This window comes from Talaromyces marneffei, chromosome 1, assembly GCF_009556855.1.
Source record: "Talaromyces marneffei chromosome 1, complete sequence".
Classification (NCBI taxonomy): Eukaryota; Fungi; Ascomycota; class Eurotiomycetes; order Eurotiales; family Trichocomaceae; genus Talaromyces; species Talaromyces marneffei.
Genome location: NC_072348.1, coordinates 916,843 through 934,687, shown reverse-complemented (window position 1 = coordinate 934,687; position 17,845 = coordinate 916,843). Strand labels below are relative to the sequence as shown.

Genomic DNA, 17,845 nt, shown 5'->3' with positions numbered 1-17,845 from the left:
GCTCATGCGCCTGTCACGAAATGCTGAAACACTGGCCATCAAGGCACAGTTGGTACACGCATCCCATCCACCATGTGCTACTACCTAGTACGTATGCAAGCAGCATGAAAGCGCTACGTAGTAAGGTGGAAAACGTGATTGGGTGGGAAGTTTGATTGGTTGTAAATAAACCTGGACACACTACAGGAACTTGGGAAGTCCACTGTGAGTCGAAGAGTCTGTCGCAATTGGCCAAGCAGGGCAAGCAGTGCGCTTTATGCTTATCGGCGTTAAGCTAATGCGGCTGCAAGCCAACCAGCGACTTGACCGAGATGACTAATCATCGGACTTGTTTTGACCAGAGCCACTGTTAGGTCAATCACATAGTTACAGAGCAACTAAACTTAGTGCTTCTATTTTCTGCTCAACGCCTTGACACGCGAGTCGACCAGACGCACACGCGGCGACATAATCTGCATTGATGACCCAGAATGGTCATCGTTATCGTCACGCCCTCGTAAGATTACATCGTGCGATCAGGAGAGCGCTGTCAGCACAGCATCAGCTTCAGGAAACGCAATTTCAGTCCCGTACGGCGTATGCTAGAGTAGAAAACGTAGCAAAGGAAGGCTACTGACTCGAAACAAGTCCTTACAAACACCATATCTGTGATGAACCACTCATAGCCCCCGAATTTAGCTCCCCGCCCTGAGAAGCCGTAGCCTGTCCCGTGCTTGTTACTCTCAGTAATTTACTAATTTCAGCTGCGTTTGCCAAGCGAATGAGGTTGGGACTACTCATCAATTTTAGTGTGTTGCTGCTGGGAGTCTGGGACTTAACTTCTTCTACCGTTCTTCGTGGCGCATCCAACCCTTGCCTGAAGAAAACCTCTCCAGCATCAACATCTTGCGACCACCCCAACAACCATGGCAGACATGTCCATTCGAAGGGTCCTTTGGCTCCTCGTCTGGTCGCTGCTCTGGTCTCCCAGTCTTCAGGACAGCAGTTACACTTTTACAAATCCGCCCCCCCAAGGCTCCCAGATCACCAATCCCTCCTACGAAGTTGGAAGTGATATTGGCATTGGGTGGGTTGGAGGGAACGACTTTGTGTCTGTCCGTCTCGTGCACGTTTTGCCCAGTAACGATGATGAGTTTACCTATGTCTTTAGTATGCTAGCCTTCAAATTCCAAATTTCAAATTGACGACGTCGATGGGGAGGCTATAACTGACGCGCAATGTCCGCTAGGAAACGTCACCAATTTGGGTGGACACTACACCTGGCAGATTAACCTGGGCAGCATGAACCTCACAAGCTCGCATCAATTCTTCTTCAACATCTTCGTCGAAGGAGAAACATCGCCGCGTGCAATTACTCACAATTTCAATTTGACCCAAGCCGTGACTAGTACCACTGCGCCTGCTTCTACTAGTTTTACGACGTCTGCATCGACCTCTTCTTCGACCATTTCTACCACATCGAGCCCTACCAATCCAGCAACCAGCCCTGCGTCTGCGACCAACACCGTTGTCCCTGAGAATAGTGGACTGAGCTCTGGTGCCAAGGCTGGTATTGGTGTCGGCGTCGCGGTGGGTGTCATTGCTCTCCTCGCCGCTGCTGCATTCTGGTGGCGATCGCGACAAGGAAATAATGGTGCTGGTGGTGCAGGAGGAGCAGAGGGCGGTCAAGCCACTGGTTCACCATACCTGCCCGTTAACCAGCAACCGCCTCATGAGTACTACAAGCCTCCTGGCGCAACAGGGCTGTCTGAAGCGCCCAGCGAACTGTCTGGCTCTGGACCCCAAGCACTTGAGATGGCGGATACTTCCAGACCACGTTGATATGAGACGAAGAGTAGTAGTAGATCATGGAATGTTTTGCATTGAGAGCATGTATCGCATCGCATGCACGAAGGTTTCTTGGGGGGGGGGGGATTGATGGAAGCGTGCTCGTTTTTTAATACCCTGCATCTGTAAATAGGTTTGTTTCTACTTCTGGTCCTATACCCTATTGTTATAATGCCCGCGATTATTTGTGTGTTGAGACTACATCGAGATGAATAAGATGGACTCTTCCTTATCCTTCTCTCGAGTAGAGATGCTTGGCAGGATATACAGTAAGATGGATTTCCATTTAGATAGCATGTAAGACGGTGTATTCCTAAGATAGGACGAACTCTGTACAGCGCCACGTCTGGATCTTTCTAAGTCGCGAAACTCAATCCTCTCCGTCACCAATCCGTTGTTTGGAAATATATCTATTCAAGGAAAGGCTATTGCTCCATACGATCCAACACTCGTGGAGTCAAAAGATTAATCAGCGACGCGTATCAAAGCAAAATGAATAAGCTGCGGAATCTCTGCTGCCGATGCACGATTTATGCAAGATCCAATACCTTGCCGTGCAGAGAAGATCTTTTGAAGTGTTCGAGAAGGACATCGGAGCGAGATGCCGCTTTCCCGGATGCATGTAAAACAGCCAATCAGACTGCAGCCCTAGTGGGCCTCTTCCCTATGCGGAAGTCAATTCTCACGGCCTGATTGGCTGGCGGACTTATAACGGATTCTAAAGAGTAAGCATTGTGTTGGGAGTTGAAGTTACTGCACAGTCATGAGGACTATTACTACTCGTAGTATGCATTGTATGCGACAGGACCGGACACGTCTGAAAGAGACAAGCGCGAACGAAATTTCCTATTTAAAGTCATCCTTTCCCCAAGTGTTGTAGGAGAAGGTCTGCGCAAAATCGAGCGACACTCAATGCTGCACTGTCAAGAAGCGTATGGCGGACATGGAAAAGGTGGCTTCTGCTGACTCCAAGAGATCTGAGCGAACCCCCTCTCTGAGTAGAGTGTACTCTGCGCCTCATGTGGACAATCAATCTGCCTTCTACGCAACGTCGAAGGGGGAGGATGGCCAGGAGACTGACCCTGTGGTGCCTTCCTACACCGCACAAGACAATCAAGACCTAGAGAATGGCAACAGTGGTGGTGGCAGTGATCCAGACGGCGATTTACAGCCAACCCAGACGTCCAGGTCTCAACGTTCTGAGCTGGATTCAAAACTAGTATGTATCAGTTTTGAATCTCTCCGCAAAAACAAAACGATCTTTTGTTCAGTTCTGACATGCCTAGGTCAGTTGGAAAGGACCCAACGACCCAGAGAATCCAAAGAATTGGTCAATGAAAAGACGCTGGGCGGCCGTATTCGTCGTCTCGTGCTACACTTTCATATCACCAGTATCCTCATCCATGGTTGCGCCAGACTTGACAGCCATCGCGAAAGATCTAAACATAGCAAACGGAGTCGAACTGGAAATGACATTGTCCATATTTGTTCTAGCGTATAGTATCGGGCCTCTCTTCCTGGGCCCGCTCTCTGAAATCTACGGTCGAGCGATTGTCTTGCAGCTTGCCAATCTTTTCTTTCTCGTCTTCAACATTGCATGTGGTGTTGCTCAGACGAAAACGCAGATGATTGTCTTCCGGTTCTTGGCCGGCTTAGGCGGTAGTGCGCCTTTAGCAGTAAGTTTCCTTTTTCTCACTATTTTTATGCAATATAAATCATAACCATAGTAACAATGATCAGATCGGAGGTGGTGTTATGAGTGACTGCTTCAGACCCGAAGAAAGAGGGCGAGCAGTGGCTGTCTACAGTCTCGCACCCCTTTTAGGACCTGCAGTCGGTCCCATAGCTGGAGGTTTCATCGCCGAGAACACGACCTGGCGATGGTGTTTCTATTCGACGTCCATCTTAACTGGAGTCATCCAATTTGCCGGGCTTTTCATTTTACAAGAGACATATGGTCCGAAACTGTTGAATCGAAAGGCCAAGAAACTACGCAAAGAAACTCAAGATCTATCCTGGCACACCGAATATGAAGACACAAGTCGCACCTTTACCACTATCCTATCAACAGCTATGTGCCGCCCGTTTATCCTACTTGCAACCCAACCTATTGTCCAGGCTCTAGCATTGTTCATGGCTTATATCTACGGCCTTATGTATCTCATGCTAGCCTCCTTCCCCACCGTGTGGACTGGTCCAGACTATTATAACGAGTCCGTTGGTATCGGAGGACTCAACTACATCTCTTTGGGCCTCGGGTTCTTTATCGGATCCCAAATCAGCGCACGTCTCATCGATCTCGTCTATCGAAGACTGAAAGCACGAAACGGCGGCGTCGGCGCTCCTGAATTCCGCACGCCGCTGCTGGGTATAGGAGCGTTGGCGATCCCCATTGGCCTTTTCATTTATGGATGGACGGCGGAGTATAGAACCCACTGGATTGCGCCCAATATTGGAGCTGTGATTTTTTCCATTGGCGCCATCATGACCTTCCAGTGTATCCAGACGTATCTGGTTGACTCCTATACGCGGTATGCGGCTAGTGCTTTGGCAGCTGCCACTGTTTTACGGTCGTTAGCTGGGTTTGGATTCCCTCTTTTCGCTCAGTATATGTACAGTGCACTGCACTATGGTTGGGGGAATAGTTTGTTGGCGTTTATTGGAATAGGTATTGGGATTCCGGCTCCGCTACTTTTATGGAAATACGGTGCGAAGCTGCGGGCCATGAGTCCGTTTGCTGCTGGATGAGCTGTTAACACGTTAAAACATTGAAGCAAGGTTAAACTCTTAACTAGATATGTATATGTATATGTACGGAGTTTGCGAGAATTTTGTTTTTTCGGGTACAGATTGCATTTATTTATAAAGAGAGTTGTTAATCAGTCATACTTGGGACTATTGACAAGATATGTAGCTATGTACCACAATGAATATTAAAAGATTGACATGAACGTTATCGTAACAAAACACCTCCTTTTCATGCAAGGTCATGACACCGTCAGGGGTATATGTATGTTGAAGAGTGCGTACATGTTTGTTTGGAATATAATGTAAAAATGAAACGAATAGATCCACAAATTAAACCGCATCACTTAAAATTCACTTGACTTCCACTTTCCCGAAATCAAGTCTCACCAATCCCGTCCCCAACTTTGATAGCTTACACACACATCCCAAGTACAAATTGATTTAGACAGTTTGCTGCTTGACCTCCTCGTGCTCGGCATGGACCATGCCCTTCTCGGTAGCGAAGGTGGTGTGTGGGCGCCACTTGTAGGAAGTACGAGGGGTAGTCTCCTCCATCATTCGGTCAACCTGCTCAAGAGAGAGACCCTTGGTCTCGGGAACGAGGAAGTAGGAGTACACCAAGCAGGCAGTGCAGAGACCACCCCAGACGAAGAAGACGGAAGACTTCATGTTACCGTGGTCAGTGCCAACCATGTAAGGGGTAATGACGGCAATGATGGTGTTCCAGAGCCAGTTGGAGGCAGTGGACAAAGCAACACCGCGGGAACGGATGGGGATAGGGAAGATCTCGCCAATGAGAATCCAGGCACCAGGGCCCCAGGTGGAGGCGAAGAAGAAGATGTAGATGGCGATCAAGGCAACCTGAGCGTTGACAGCAGGGATGTTGTCGGCGAGAGTGCCACCCATGCCATCAGAGTGGGTCTTGTTGAAACCGGCGGTGACACCGATAATGGCGACGACGAACTGGCAGATGAGCATACCAAGGGCACCGAAGATGAGGAGAGGACGACGACCGTACTTCTCAACAGTGTAGAAGGAGATAGGAGTGGAGAAGACGTTGACGAGGGTGAAAATGAGCGACATCAAGAAGGTGTTGCTGATAGCACCGGTGGACTGCAAGAAGGTGGTGGAGAAGTAGAAGATGAAGTTGACACCAGTCCACTGCTGCATCATCTGGAGAGAGGTACCGAGGATGGTACGGCGCAAGTTGGACTTCTGCTCCCAGAGAGAACCAGTGAAGCAGTTCTTCCAGCTTCCGAACCAACCAGCATCGGGGATGACGCTGCGCTCGTATTCCTCGTTGGCGACGATCTCAGCAATTTCAGCCTCAATGTATTCAGAGTCACGGGGCTGGCCACGGAGTCTGCAGAGAGCATTGATGGCATCGTCGACACGGCCCTTCTTGACGAAGTAACGAGGAGAGTCAGGAAGGAAGAGAAGACCGGTACCGAGAACAATAGCCCAGATGTATTGAATACCAATGGGGATACGGTAGGCTCCGGTGTCGGTGCGGTTCTCAGTACCGTAGACGACGCAGGAGGCCATCATGAGACCAATGGTAACACAGAACTGGTAGCAACCGACCAAAGCTCCTCGGACTGCCTTGGGGCACTATTTCAACATTCATTAGTACCGTACGAGACAAGCATCGAACGTAGAAGATAACTTACAATTTCACTCATGTAGAGAATGACAATGGCGGACTCGAAACCAACACCAAATCCAGCAATGAGACGACCAGCGACAATTATGCCAAGGGCATCGCCGCCAACTCCAGTGAGGAGCTGGATGGTGATACCAACAGCGTAGATGCAGCAGCCATAGATGACAGTCCACTTACGACCAATCTTCTCAGCAACGTCACCAGCGATCAAAGCACCAAAGAAGGTACCAGCGGAGAGGATAGAAACGATGAGAGACGAGTGGGCGGAAGAAAGGGTCTTTTGACCAGGGTCGATCATTTCAATGAACATACTGATGCCATTGACACCGTTGATGTATCCGGAGTCATATCCGAAGTAGATACCACCAAAGGAGGCAAAGGCACACAGGAGGTAGGCCTTCCAGGTGACTGGAGCCTCGATCTGGTTGATATCGGCGGTGGCGTGGAGACTCATGTTGGCAGAGCTTACTTAAGGAAGGGGGGCACAAGAGATTAAGTAAAAAGGAGTCTTGGCCCAAACAGAAAGCCGCTGGGAAGGGGGGGGGGGTTGCTGTATATATGAGGGGAGGGCGAGCAAGAGAGGAATGAGTAGAGAAAAACCAGTCGCGTGGTGAAAGCAGGAGAACAACTGGGGGAATTGAGGGGGGTTATATAGTGGCCTGCCCACGGGGTAAAGATTTACGACGGCCACGGGACGAACACGACAGGTTCATGCCAAATCCATACGAAGCACGGAAATTTTTTTCGTTTCACTTGACCATACTACGGAGTATAGCCCCCGCATCTCAGCAGGTTGTTTCCGAGGCGTCCCCGGAAGCGTGCCCATGGGCTGGGGACTGGAGCCGTTCTTTCTCGGCCTGGGGAATTCTTTCTTTCAATACGGAGTACGGAACAGAGAGTCATGTCACGCACTGATAGGTCCAGGGGCAGGTCGCAAGTGGAGGACGAAGCTGGCCATGGTTGGCGGCCAATGATGTTCTCGGCAAATCGACGGAGACGCTAGACTGCGAGTGATACCAGCCAGTGGTGTATCGTAAATACCATGTGACCTGGCTGTGCCCTGAGTGGCCAATGGACGGTGGGCCCGCGCCAATGCAATTCGCAAACGGTTTATTGTCGGCCATAAGTCACCAATGTGGCCTAGCGCGCTGGCCACACCGAGCATGGCTTCAATAGTCTTCTTTTGGGCGGTTCTCGTAGGATGCGAGAGCGTCGTGAGGTGAGTCGGTCTGATCAGACACAGCGCACGCCGTGGCTATTGCGCGTTCATGCCCTCTCTCTCGCTGGACAGACAGCAGCAGTCCGTGGAACCAGAATCATACGGAAATTACACAGTAAATTGTAAACATGGATGAGGCACGGAGGGCGGCCTGACTACTGACTACGGACTACGGAGTAACAAGACGCGTTTCAGCGCGTACCATTAGTAATTACGGGAGCCATACTAGTAGAAAACAGGGATCGTCTTCAAGTGGACGATCACGCCGGGCGAAAATTTGTTGCCCAACCGTTGCTGATTGGCCGCGGCCGGCTCGCTCCTTCCGCAGATGGCATAGTCAAAAAATACCGCCCGTACACCCGTACAAGGGCACACCAGATGGCCAAACCTTAATTCTCTGCTTTGTCTGATCATCCTGGCCGCTTCCAGCAAGAGGAGATCTCCAACACCACCGACTCGCGCGACATCACCCGATAGCTGCCACGATCATTCTTGCAGCGTGTGTAGCCACTGTCGTGCGACGCCGGGAAATCAGCGTGTATCGTGTATTCCCCCATTCAACTCGAGCAAGTACGTAGTTTACCACCACGCAGGAAGTGGTCACGATGCCAAGGTCTTACCAAGAATGGATCCGCAAACCCCGATTTCGAAAATGCTTCTGGATGCAGTGGATAGGGGGGCTCAGACACCGAAACTCTTTTTGCTTGGTAGATTACATTTACCAGAGAGGGCCCGAGGGCAACCGACAGAGTTTGCAGTCTGTGTGCCAAATTCCCAAACCCAATCTTCGAGCAACGCAACATGGCTGACGGTGAGTTTGCATTCATGCCGTGGCAAGTGGCCACCCCCGTCGTGGACGCTGATTGGGAGGATTGCGTGTAGTACTCCTAGTCTCGTATGGGGAGTATGACAAAGACTTCTTGGAAGCTGCACCGCATGACTCTTTTGACGTACACTATTCTCACCCCATGGGTGACCACAATGCGGGGTTTCTAGTGCGAACGAAATCTAGATTTGATCAATCTTACTTATACATGAGGCATATTATTCCATCGCGACGAAGTCAATGCATACTACGTAGTAGTATTGTAGCATCCGTGTTCCATTTAGCCCCAACGTACAGAGTACTACATAGGACTCGGTGAACGGCACGTAGTGTGTGACTGGCTAGTCACTGAGCTACTAGCCTACTACAGTGGAGAGAGTACGACGTATGAACCATGCCAATCTTTAGCCCAACTGCCAAGCTTCAGCAAAGAAAGACTGTTCAAGCCCTCTATGCTACGCCAATCATCTATTGGATGGACATGCCGAGGATTTGCCGCGGTGGCGCTTTCGTTGTCCGTAGAAAAAGCAAACCGCAAATTCATCTCTTCTCCAGGTGGACACTGGGAATACTTTAACCCTAATCCTCAAAACCTTGTGCACCATTTGAGTTTGAGTTTTTCCTATGCCGTCGACTTGATTGGTCGCATGGAGGAAAAAGCCGACTATTGGCCTCGTACTTCCGAATCGCCTCTACTTTTCGCACTATCGAAAATGTATAAACGATGAGCAGTGAGATGCCGAGGAGAAGCTGTGCCTGGCACCCGAAATGAGGACCCCCTCTCGGAACCCATCACATCCACTCGCATTTTTTCTACACAATCCCGATTTTCGGCATGCCTTGTCTCCCGAAATTCTATGCCTCTTCCCCCCTTTTAGCTCTGCCTCTGCGAGGATTTGCTTCCATGTACCGAGGTAGGTAGCTAGCTACTGTGGTCCTTGTGAAGACTACCAGTGACTCAGAAGGCAATTTTCATAAAAATAAATAATAAAAAGTAAAAATAACAAGCGAAGAAGACTTGATGTGGATTCGGGCTCCCCCTCGATTCGACTAATCACACGGACAACACAACCCGTTTGCCTCTATAATTATATCCGAGTACGTACGGTTCCCAGACTTTTCCATGTCAATACGTAAATAATTGTTTATTATATTGGTCAGAACTTACTAAGAACCATGCAGTTATGTTCAGAAATGCCATGCCAAACTCCAACATGTAAACAAGTTACACGAGTCCTATCAAACTTACAGAACAGACCCACGACTCTTAGTTCCACGGTTTCTGCATCAGCCAACGGCTCTAACTTTCCGTAAAGATTCACCGGAAGCCCTCCAACATAAGATTTTCCAGTCCAGAACGCCATGTGAAATCCAGGATGCCGAAGGTATAATGCCAAAGACTCCACCCGAACCAATCAAACTGTTATCATAAAGTAAACATAAACGGGCTATTTTCACTCGTCATCGTCAATCGGAGCATGGATTTCCCGATGCATGTAGGGTTTAGCAACGGGGATGCCAGCCTTGCGCTTCGACTGAGGCTTGGGACGAGCCAATGTGTATCTGGAGATTATTGGTCAGCAACGACACGATACCTAGTAACACGCTAAGACTTACTTGGCAAATGCCCTTGAAAGAGCCTTCTTGCAGCTAACTTTCTGACTGCCAATGAACGACTCGACCGTAACCGCAATGGCTCGGTCAATATCTTGGGATGAGCAATACTCCGACAGGCGCATCTTGCAGAAGGCCTCCGCAATACGCAGGATTGCTTCCAAATGACGGACCTATCATGTCAAAGTCAGCACTCCTCCACATTTTCGATCACATCTCCAGGTTTTTTGTCTTACAGTAATGGGGTAAGCACCCGTGACCAGGGACTCGCGTCTCATATCTGCAAAAAGTCGCGCTACTTTATCCTGGTCGATCTGATACAATTTCGGATGGCATCTCTCACGAGCATAGAGAATGTATTTCCGTAGCAATTCTTGTGGAATCTCTCCCTCTTTCTCTTCCTCGGCCTTTCTCCGAGCTTCTGCGCGAGACTGTTGCTCCTCTAGAGTAAGTGGCAGACGATTGCCTTTCTTGTCGACGCGGTAGCCTTCTTCATCAATAAAATCCCCGTCCTTGTTGATAGTTCTGCCCGTGGCATCTCTAAGAGGCTTCGCGGGGTTGGCTCGGGAGTGTGACTCGACAACAAATTTGGCAAGGCGCTCATCTTCGGCTGGCTGTACCGTGTCTCGCACCACGCAGAGAATATCAAAACGAGACAAAATTGGCTCCGTCAACATAACGTTCTGGGAGAATGGAAGTGTTGCGTTATATCGACCGCCTATTGGATTGGCCGCGGCAATTACCGCACAGCGAGCTTGAAGCGTTGTGACAATACCGGCTTTAGAAATAGAAATAGTCTGCTGTTCCATAGCTTCGTGGATCGAGGTTCGGTCCTGGTCGTTCATCTTGTCGAACTCATCGATCAAGCATGTACCTCGGTCGGCAAGCACTAAAGCACCTCCTTCCAGCGTCCACTCACTAGTCAGAGGATCTCGTCGGACACTGGCTGTGAGACCGACTGCACTGGCACCTTGACCCGTTGCAAATACAGCCCGATGCGCTGATTTCTCAACGTATTTCAATACCTGTGACTTTGCAGTACCTGGATCACCGAGAAGAAGAACATTGATGTCTCCACGAATAGCCATTTTGCCTTGGGCCTCTTTTCTCACACCGCCGAATAATGAGAGTGCGACCGCCGTCTTGACGTCTTCGTGTCCATAGATACTGGGAGCAATCGAACGAACGATTTTGTCGACAATATCAGGCTCTCTAGAAAGCAACCGGATTTGTTCAATATCTTGCTCAGTCAAATGGAATCCAGCCATTTGATCGTGGGACTTGACGACGTGGTTGGCTTCGAGGATTGTTGCAAAGACGGGGAAGCCGTTTTTGTTATTGAGTTGAGCATCATAGCTATTTCGATAAATACCAGTGACCTCAACCTCGTCACCAGGCTTGGCAATATCAATCAGGTCGGCGAGTAGAATGACCTCTCGTTGACGCGGAAGTCGACCAGCAGGGACTGAGCCAGGAGACTCTTGTAGAGTTAATTTTTGGTAGTTTCGATACACAGTCTTCTCCGAGTTCATGGTAAAAGGACCCCGAGATTGACAGTTTTGACAGAATGATATTTTGACTTCCTGTGCTGCCTCTTGTTGGAAAGGACCGAGTGTGACTTCACACTTGTTACAGCGGAACATGACGAATTTCAGCTGAGGAAACACTCCGGTTCGCCTTGTAACAACGCCATTAACACGGACCAGACAGTTGAGGTGGGATTGTCGTAGCTCTCTCAGTGAGTAGCAAAGCGGGAGATCAGTAATGCGCACGTGGATCTCATTTTGAATATCGGCAAAGTGAGGATAATGGTAGAGAGTAGTTTCAAGTGCTGCCTGGTCGAAAATCTTCAACACTTCTGTCGGTTCATTGGCGACAAAAAATCCCAGAACAGCCTTTGCTGCCACAAGATGATCATAAGAGACTTCTAGAGATGCAGAGTTGACTTCACCCAGTGTCTTGATTCGTTCTCCGTAGACAGAGCGGCCGGAAGCGTCAATAAATTCCGTCATAAAGGCTTTGAATTCACGACCAATAGTACGCATGACTTGTGGTTGTAAAATCCAATCTGTCAAATTGGCAGACTTGACATCGCCTAATTCTTCAAGAGAGAGCTCCTCTTCCAGAATATCATCTTGCATATCCATATCATCTCGGTCCTCATCATAATGGTGTCTTCTACGACGCACTTGACGGCTGAGGTCCATATTAGCCTCCTCATCATCGTCCTGGAGGAAGGCAGCGGGCATGCGTCGACGGCGTGCTAGTTCCCGATCTCGCTTATTCAGGCGGGCATCAAGCTGTCGTCGCGTTGCCATATCGAGTTCCTCTTGCTCCTCGTCATCATTGATGTATGCGCCCCGGTATTGTTGCTGATCACCATTGTAGTCTCTTTCGAAACCATCGGCGAAGAGATCAATGCCATCTTCGTCCTCTGCTAACTCTTCGATATCATCGATGTCTCCTTCAAGCTCATCCTCTTCATCTCGGTCTAGTTCATCGTCGAATGGAAGCATGGGAGGTGATGATGCAGGTGCTATACATCGTCAATAATGGCTTAATCGAGGCCCGGCTGCAAAGAACAACTTACGACTAGAAGGAGGGGCAACCGATGAGGTCTCATCATCAAGCTCTCGATCTCTCTTGCGACGACCCAAGTTACCCAAGCCGCGATTTGCCGCTGAGTTGCTGGGGCGCAACGGTGAACTGCAGATTTATTAGTACCGATCACCAAGCATGTTGTCGTCTTTCTCACCTCATGTTGGGCCCGATATGCTATGTGAAACAACAAATCAATCGAAAAGGTAAACCAAATCAACTTTGTGCATAAAATATGAAGAAAAGCCGCTGGTAGAATCGTGATGGTCAGTTGATTGTGTTGAAGTTGTGTTCATGTCGTCGTTTCCATCGAAGGGGGTCTTGGTTGAGCTGGCAAGTGGGCGCCAACTTTTTAGCAGTCCCCTCCCGGGTCGCGTCAAACGCGCGACGGAGACGCGTTTTTCTTTATGTTTCAATTAAACCTCTTTGGGAAGACCTAAGTCACGTGAAGACTAGTCCCAATAAGGCAAAATTCAATTACGACTCCGCGCGTCTTCCGCGTCGCAGCTATCGCCGATGGTCGCCGTGCGCCGCAACTCAAGTGTATACTGACAGACCCATCAACAAACAGTTCATCGCAATGACTTCCCCTGCTGACGCCGATCGACCTGAAGCTCAGAATGACGGAAAGACAGGCCAAACAAGTACTCAGCGCCGAGAGAGCTTTGCCTCGCAGAATTCGCAAACCGCAAAAGAGTATGAAGATAGATATCATCATTGTCAATGTGATCGGTTGTTTTGCTGACTTACACGTACAGCTTCATTGAATCCCAACTACAACTCGAAGCAGATGCGCGCGAAATTCTCCCATATGTGAGTAATTACCGATTTCAAGCTAAAGAAATGGCCGGAAAATTGATGCTGACCGGTCTAGTCTTTCGACTCTTGTACCCAAGATCTAGGTCCACTCCGACAGACGCTATTCTCATGTTTGACATGTAACCCTCCACCCAAGAGCGATGGCGATCCATACACTCCGGCCGCCGTTTGTTACTCGTGCTCGATTTCTTGTCATGGCGAACACACTTTAGTTGAACTTTTCAGTAAGAGAAACTTTGTGTGCGACTGTGGCACAACGCGATTCCCCAATACATCTGTATGCACCCTGCGAGTGGATCAGAAAACCAAGACGAAGGGCGTTCATTCTCAGCCTCCCGCGGAAGGAAACAAATATAATCACAACTTTAGAAATCGCTTTTGTGCATGCGATGAAGAATACGATCCGCACAAGGAGAAGGGAACCATGTTCCAGTGCCTTGGCCTGGGAACAATCGAGACGGGTGGTTGTGGAGAAGACTGGTGGCATCCTGAATGTCTTATCGGACTACCGCGGGGACGACAGAACGCGCCTATGAAGACCGAACCAACACCAAAGGAAGATGATGAAGCCAAGGTTGACAAGCCAACTGAGGACAATGTGGATGAAGATGAGACACCCCTACCTCCAGGATTCCCGGGCGAGGATGATTTTGAGACTTTCATCTGCTACAAGTGCTTGGATTCTAATCCTTGGTTGAAACGCTATGCTGGAACAGGAGGGTTCTTACCAGCAATTTTCAAAAACAAGCCTTCTGAGAAATTTGAATCTACAGGCGAAAGCGACGAAGATAAACCGCAAGACCTTACACAATCGCGAAAACGAAAAGCGGATGACGAGGATGACGAAAATCAAGAATCAAAGAAGACCAAGGTTAATGCGCAGGATGGACTTGAGACAATCCAAGAGGAACGAGCGCCCACAGAAGTACCGAAGCACAAACATGAGTTGTTACCGTCAGAAGCCCCCTTCGGAACATTTTCCCTGTTCCTCAAGGAAGACTTCCGTGAACACTTATGCCATTGTCCCGATTGTTTTCCTCATCTTGTCCCTCACCCGCAGCTTCGCGAAGAAGAGGAGACATACGAGCCGCCACTATCTGAAGACGGCGATGACGGGGTCAACGGTGCAGGTAGCCAGGGAACAAAGAGTTTGTTAGATCGCGGCGAAGCAGCACTCAGCAATATTGATCGCGTGAGAGCCATCGAGGGTGCTATGGTATACAATCACTTGCGGGACAAGGTCAAAGCTTTCCTCAAACCTTTTGCTGAGAGCGGTCAGGCTGTAAGCGCAGAAGATATCAAGTCTTACTTTGAGAAACTGCGTGGAGATGATATGGCTATTCGCGAGGCTGGTGGTCAGGCCTCCGCTTTTAACAGTAATGGAGGAAGCGGACGTGATAATGATCAGGAAGGGAGCGGTGCTAATCGGAAGGAACAGAGTGGTATATGACTTCGCTTTCTCTTCTACGACCATGTTTCCACTAACTAATAACCCCTCTAGGCTATTGATATATCGCCAATACCACGCACGGTGTTTATGGGAAAGGGTATCAGGGCTCGGACAAAGGGAATGGTCGAAGGATTGGAATAAATTCTGGTTGATGACGCATATGGTTTGGGAAAGCTCCGCTGGATTTCTTTACGTTTCTCTTTCTCTTTTCTCGTCACTCGTAGTGAGCACATCGGCTGGTCTCAACCGATATTCAATCGCCTATATATTGAGTAGACAGGCAATAGAAATCACGTCAAGCTACTCGGAATTATCATTAATGTACAATATCACGATTGAGCTATCTGGAGTCTATTAAAAATAATATATAAGGAGATATCAGTAAGCGAACTCCGGCCGGCTATGTAAAAACCAGACTTCTCGACATAAGCATAGATATAACATCGCTAGAACGCCATGCATGTATGCAGAAACGATAAAAGGTATATGCAACTTCACTCCTTGAGACGTTTAGCCACCCGGCCCATGAGACTATCATCCGGCAATCCACTGCGTTTCGTACCTGGAAGACTGCCGCTCCGAATATCGTTGCCTTCTTGGCTAACCCGGCGAGGAGGATAAGTGGTTTCGCAGCCCTCGAAACAGTTTGCACTGATTGGCCCGCCATTGGTAAAGTATGGATGTTCCAGTGCTTCCTCGGCCGTGATTCGTTTCGCTGGGTCGTACTCCAGTAATCGTGACAAGAGATCAAACCCATCGGCGCCAGGGGTGCCAACACTGCTGCTTGCAGAGTACCCGCCGGTTTTCAGACATCCTTGATACCATGTATCAAGACCGGAGGGTTTGTTGTAGTGAAGCGCTCCTCGAGATGACATTTTCATGGACTGCATCATAGATTGCATTTGGTTGAATTCGGGCATCGCAGCCAGCCCAGGCCACGTTTCTTGTCGTGGGAAGCCCAAGATCTCTACGATCTTCATCATCTGATTGCGTTGGAATGGGACAGTCTTCTTGCTATCCATCTTCGCTTCTTCACCTTTGAAAATAGGCCGTAACGACAACAGTTCGGCAAATATACATCCCACAGCCCACATATCCACGGCCGGGGTATAATGCCGACTACCTAGCAACAGTTCCGGCGCACGATACCAGATCGTCACCACCACCTTGTCGCCAGTAAACAGGGAGTTCAATGGCTTATAAAACAAACGTGCCAACCCAAGATCGCCGATTCTGATAGCACCACTAGCAGTCACAAGTATGTTGGCAGGTTTCAAGTCACGGTGAAGGACCCAATTGGTGTGTAGATAAAGCAACCCGTTCAGTAACTGGAACAGTATAGAGCGGACCATTTTCGCCGGTATTGCATATCGCTGTTGCTGGGTGTGATGATGGATGATCTGAAGCAAGTCGTGTTCCGTGTATTCAAACACCATGAAGATACATTTGTCCTCTAATATAATCTCTTCAAGTCCGACTACATTCGGATGATTGAGCTCTGAGCACAGGGCCATCTCACGGATTGCAGATTGTGAGAGGCCGGTGTACTGAATCAACTCCCCCTCTTTATCGGGTTTGAATCTAACTCTTTTGTCAATACCGCTATATTAAAATGATTAAGAGGTTGCTCTGACTTCTTGATGGCAAACTCCCCCTTCTTGCCATTTTTCCCGAGCGCCTTGTAGACGCGTCCATAAGTACCACTGCTGATGAAACCAACAATATGGTATCGCTCTCTGATATGGACTTTACTGGTGTATCCACTGCCGGATCGGCCGGAATCTGCAAAGTGGCAAGTCAGCACATCATCGAAGACAATATCGCTCGACCAATCAGTTTGAAACACAAACGAGGAGCAAGAATAATTGCAATGATGATTGACAAAAAGCCTTGCTTTTGTACATCGATCTCGTGACATCGGGGAAGGATGTTGAAGCACGTGACCTCATTTGGCACAAAAGCAAACACCATACAACAGCCAGAGAGGGAGATTACCACGATGATATGAACCACCTAGTGAATTTAGGAAGGAGTAATTCTTCCCAAACATGGTGAACAAGAATGCACAGTGCTGCTGATACTGTACGTGCTGCGAAGAAAGAAGAAGAATGCGGCAATCGGATCAGGTATACAGGCCATCTCAGATAGATGGAAAGAAGATCGGAATGACAAGAATGAAGAATTCAAAAAAATTCAAAAAATCAAGCACACTCCATGGCGATGCTGTATGCGTGCAGGGGAGAAATGTAGAAAATAGAAAAACGGTCTAATATTTACCGTCAAAAGCAGCCTGCACGCTTCTCTTGAGGTTCAAATTGGCAGAGGAGACGTTGGGCCGGATGGAGGAAGAGGTCGTCAGGGGCCCACCGGTAGACGAAGGTGGATTAGTCAGGCTCATCAATACCAACAATGAAGCGCCAGCTCCGACATCGACGGGCAATTGAATTCAAAATATATGGAGATCGGGGATGAAACGATCAGATCTATGGGGGCAAAGTGGGAATTTTGCGCAAATTAGTCGACGACTGCCGCTCTAGGCCGTGGGGTGGCGGGAAAGTGGGCGGTCGAAGGAGCCGGAGTAAACCACGACACGCGATGTTGCGCAGATGGAATGACGATAAGGGGGAGGATGATGTGGACGGATTCCGAGAGGCAAGTCAGAAAGCACCAAGCATTCACTGTGGAAACCGCCGGTTAGTCGTTGAGATGCCCGGTGTCCACAGCTGTTAGGTTACTCCAGTCAGAATGTCAACCTCCACCTGTGAGGAAGAACAGGGAAGTTAATGACATTAACTGGTGAGATGACAAATATGCGGGGATGGAGCACTAAACATGATATGTGCATCATGCGTTGTCTACTTACAAGTTCCAAGTCAGTGGTCCGGTAAGCAGGTTTGTAGGGCGGCGTGACTCGTCTGGTGGCTGTTCGGAGTTGAGATGAACAGAGTGAGTGACTGGGAGAGTTGAGACGCTTAAAGATTCACCCATCCAATCGCCTTCAGCCTTGCCACACCGCTCCACGTTGGCATCTCCTACCCTTGCTACACATGATATTTGTATTTCTAGTTATTCGTCTGACAG

General features: G+C 49.0%; 7 protein-coding genes across 7 annotated transcripts; 3 read left to right on the top strand and 4 right to left on the bottom strand.

Annotated features, from left to right (window-relative positions):
- Nucleotides 1–905: 905 nt before the first annotated feature.
- EYB26_000347 (uncharacterized protein) lies at nt 906–1,821 on the top strand (the record flags this gene model as incomplete). Its single annotated transcript, XM_054259664.1, has 2 exons — nt 906–1,149; nt 1,229–1,821. The coding sequence occupies 2 exons, from the start codon at nt 906–908 to the stop codon at nt 1,819–1,821; spliced, it is 837 nt and encodes a 278-aa protein (XP_054115639.1).
- A 949-nt stretch (nt 1,822–2,770) lies between these two features.
- EYB26_000346 (uncharacterized protein) lies at nt 2,771–4,575 on the top strand (the record flags this gene model as incomplete). Its single annotated transcript, XM_054259663.1, has 3 exons — nt 2,771–3,046; nt 3,114–3,503; nt 3,568–4,575. The coding sequence occupies 3 exons, from the start codon at nt 2,771–2,773 to the stop codon at nt 4,573–4,575; spliced, it is 1,674 nt and encodes a 557-aa protein (XP_054115638.1).
- Nucleotides 4,576–5,016: 441 nt separating this feature from the next.
- Nucleotides 5,017–6,692, bottom strand: EYB26_000345 (uncharacterized protein; the record flags this gene model as incomplete). Its single annotated transcript, XM_054259662.1, has 2 exons — nt 5,017–6,186; nt 6,246–6,692. 2 exons carry the CDS (start codon nt 6,690–6,692, stop codon nt 5,017–5,019), a joined length of 1,617 nt encoding a protein of 538 aa, XP_054115637.1.
- A 3,045-nt stretch (nt 6,693–9,737) lies between these two features.
- Nucleotides 9,738–12,657, bottom strand: EYB26_000344 (uncharacterized protein; the record flags this gene model as incomplete). Its single annotated transcript, XM_054259661.1, has 5 exons — nt 9,738–9,846; nt 9,901–10,070; nt 10,134–12,433; nt 12,488–12,603; nt 12,653–12,657. The coding sequence occupies 5 exons, from the start codon at nt 12,655–12,657 to the stop codon at nt 9,738–9,740; spliced, it is 2,700 nt and encodes an 899-aa protein (XP_054115636.1).
- Nucleotides 12,658–13,075: 418 nt separating this feature from the next.
- Nucleotides 13,076–14,823, top strand: EYB26_000343 (uncharacterized protein; the record flags this gene model as incomplete). The annotated part of the gene is made up of 4 exons (XM_054259660.1): nt 13,076–13,191; nt 13,254–13,308; nt 13,370–14,756; nt 14,816–14,823. 4 exons carry the CDS (start codon nt 13,076–13,078, stop codon nt 14,821–14,823), a joined length of 1,566 nt encoding a protein of 521 aa, XP_054115635.1.
- Nucleotides 14,824–15,258: 435 nt separating this feature from the next.
- On the bottom strand, nt 15,259–17,162 carry EYB26_000342 (uncharacterized protein; the record flags this gene model as incomplete). Its single annotated transcript, XM_054259659.1, has 3 exons — nt 15,259–16,345; nt 16,399–16,546; nt 17,042–17,162. 3 exons carry the CDS (start codon nt 17,160–17,162, stop codon nt 15,259–15,261), a joined length of 1,356 nt encoding a protein of 451 aa, XP_054115634.1.
- Nucleotides 17,163–17,297: 135 nt separating this feature from the next.
- EYB26_000341 (uncharacterized protein) lies at nt 17,298–17,752 on the bottom strand (the record flags this gene model as incomplete). The annotated part of the gene is made up of 2 exons (XM_054259658.1): nt 17,298–17,442; nt 17,628–17,752. The coding sequence occupies 2 exons, from the start codon at nt 17,750–17,752 to the stop codon at nt 17,298–17,300; spliced, it is 270 nt and encodes an 89-aa protein (XP_054115633.1).
- Nucleotides 17,753–17,845: the final 93 nt, after the last annotated feature.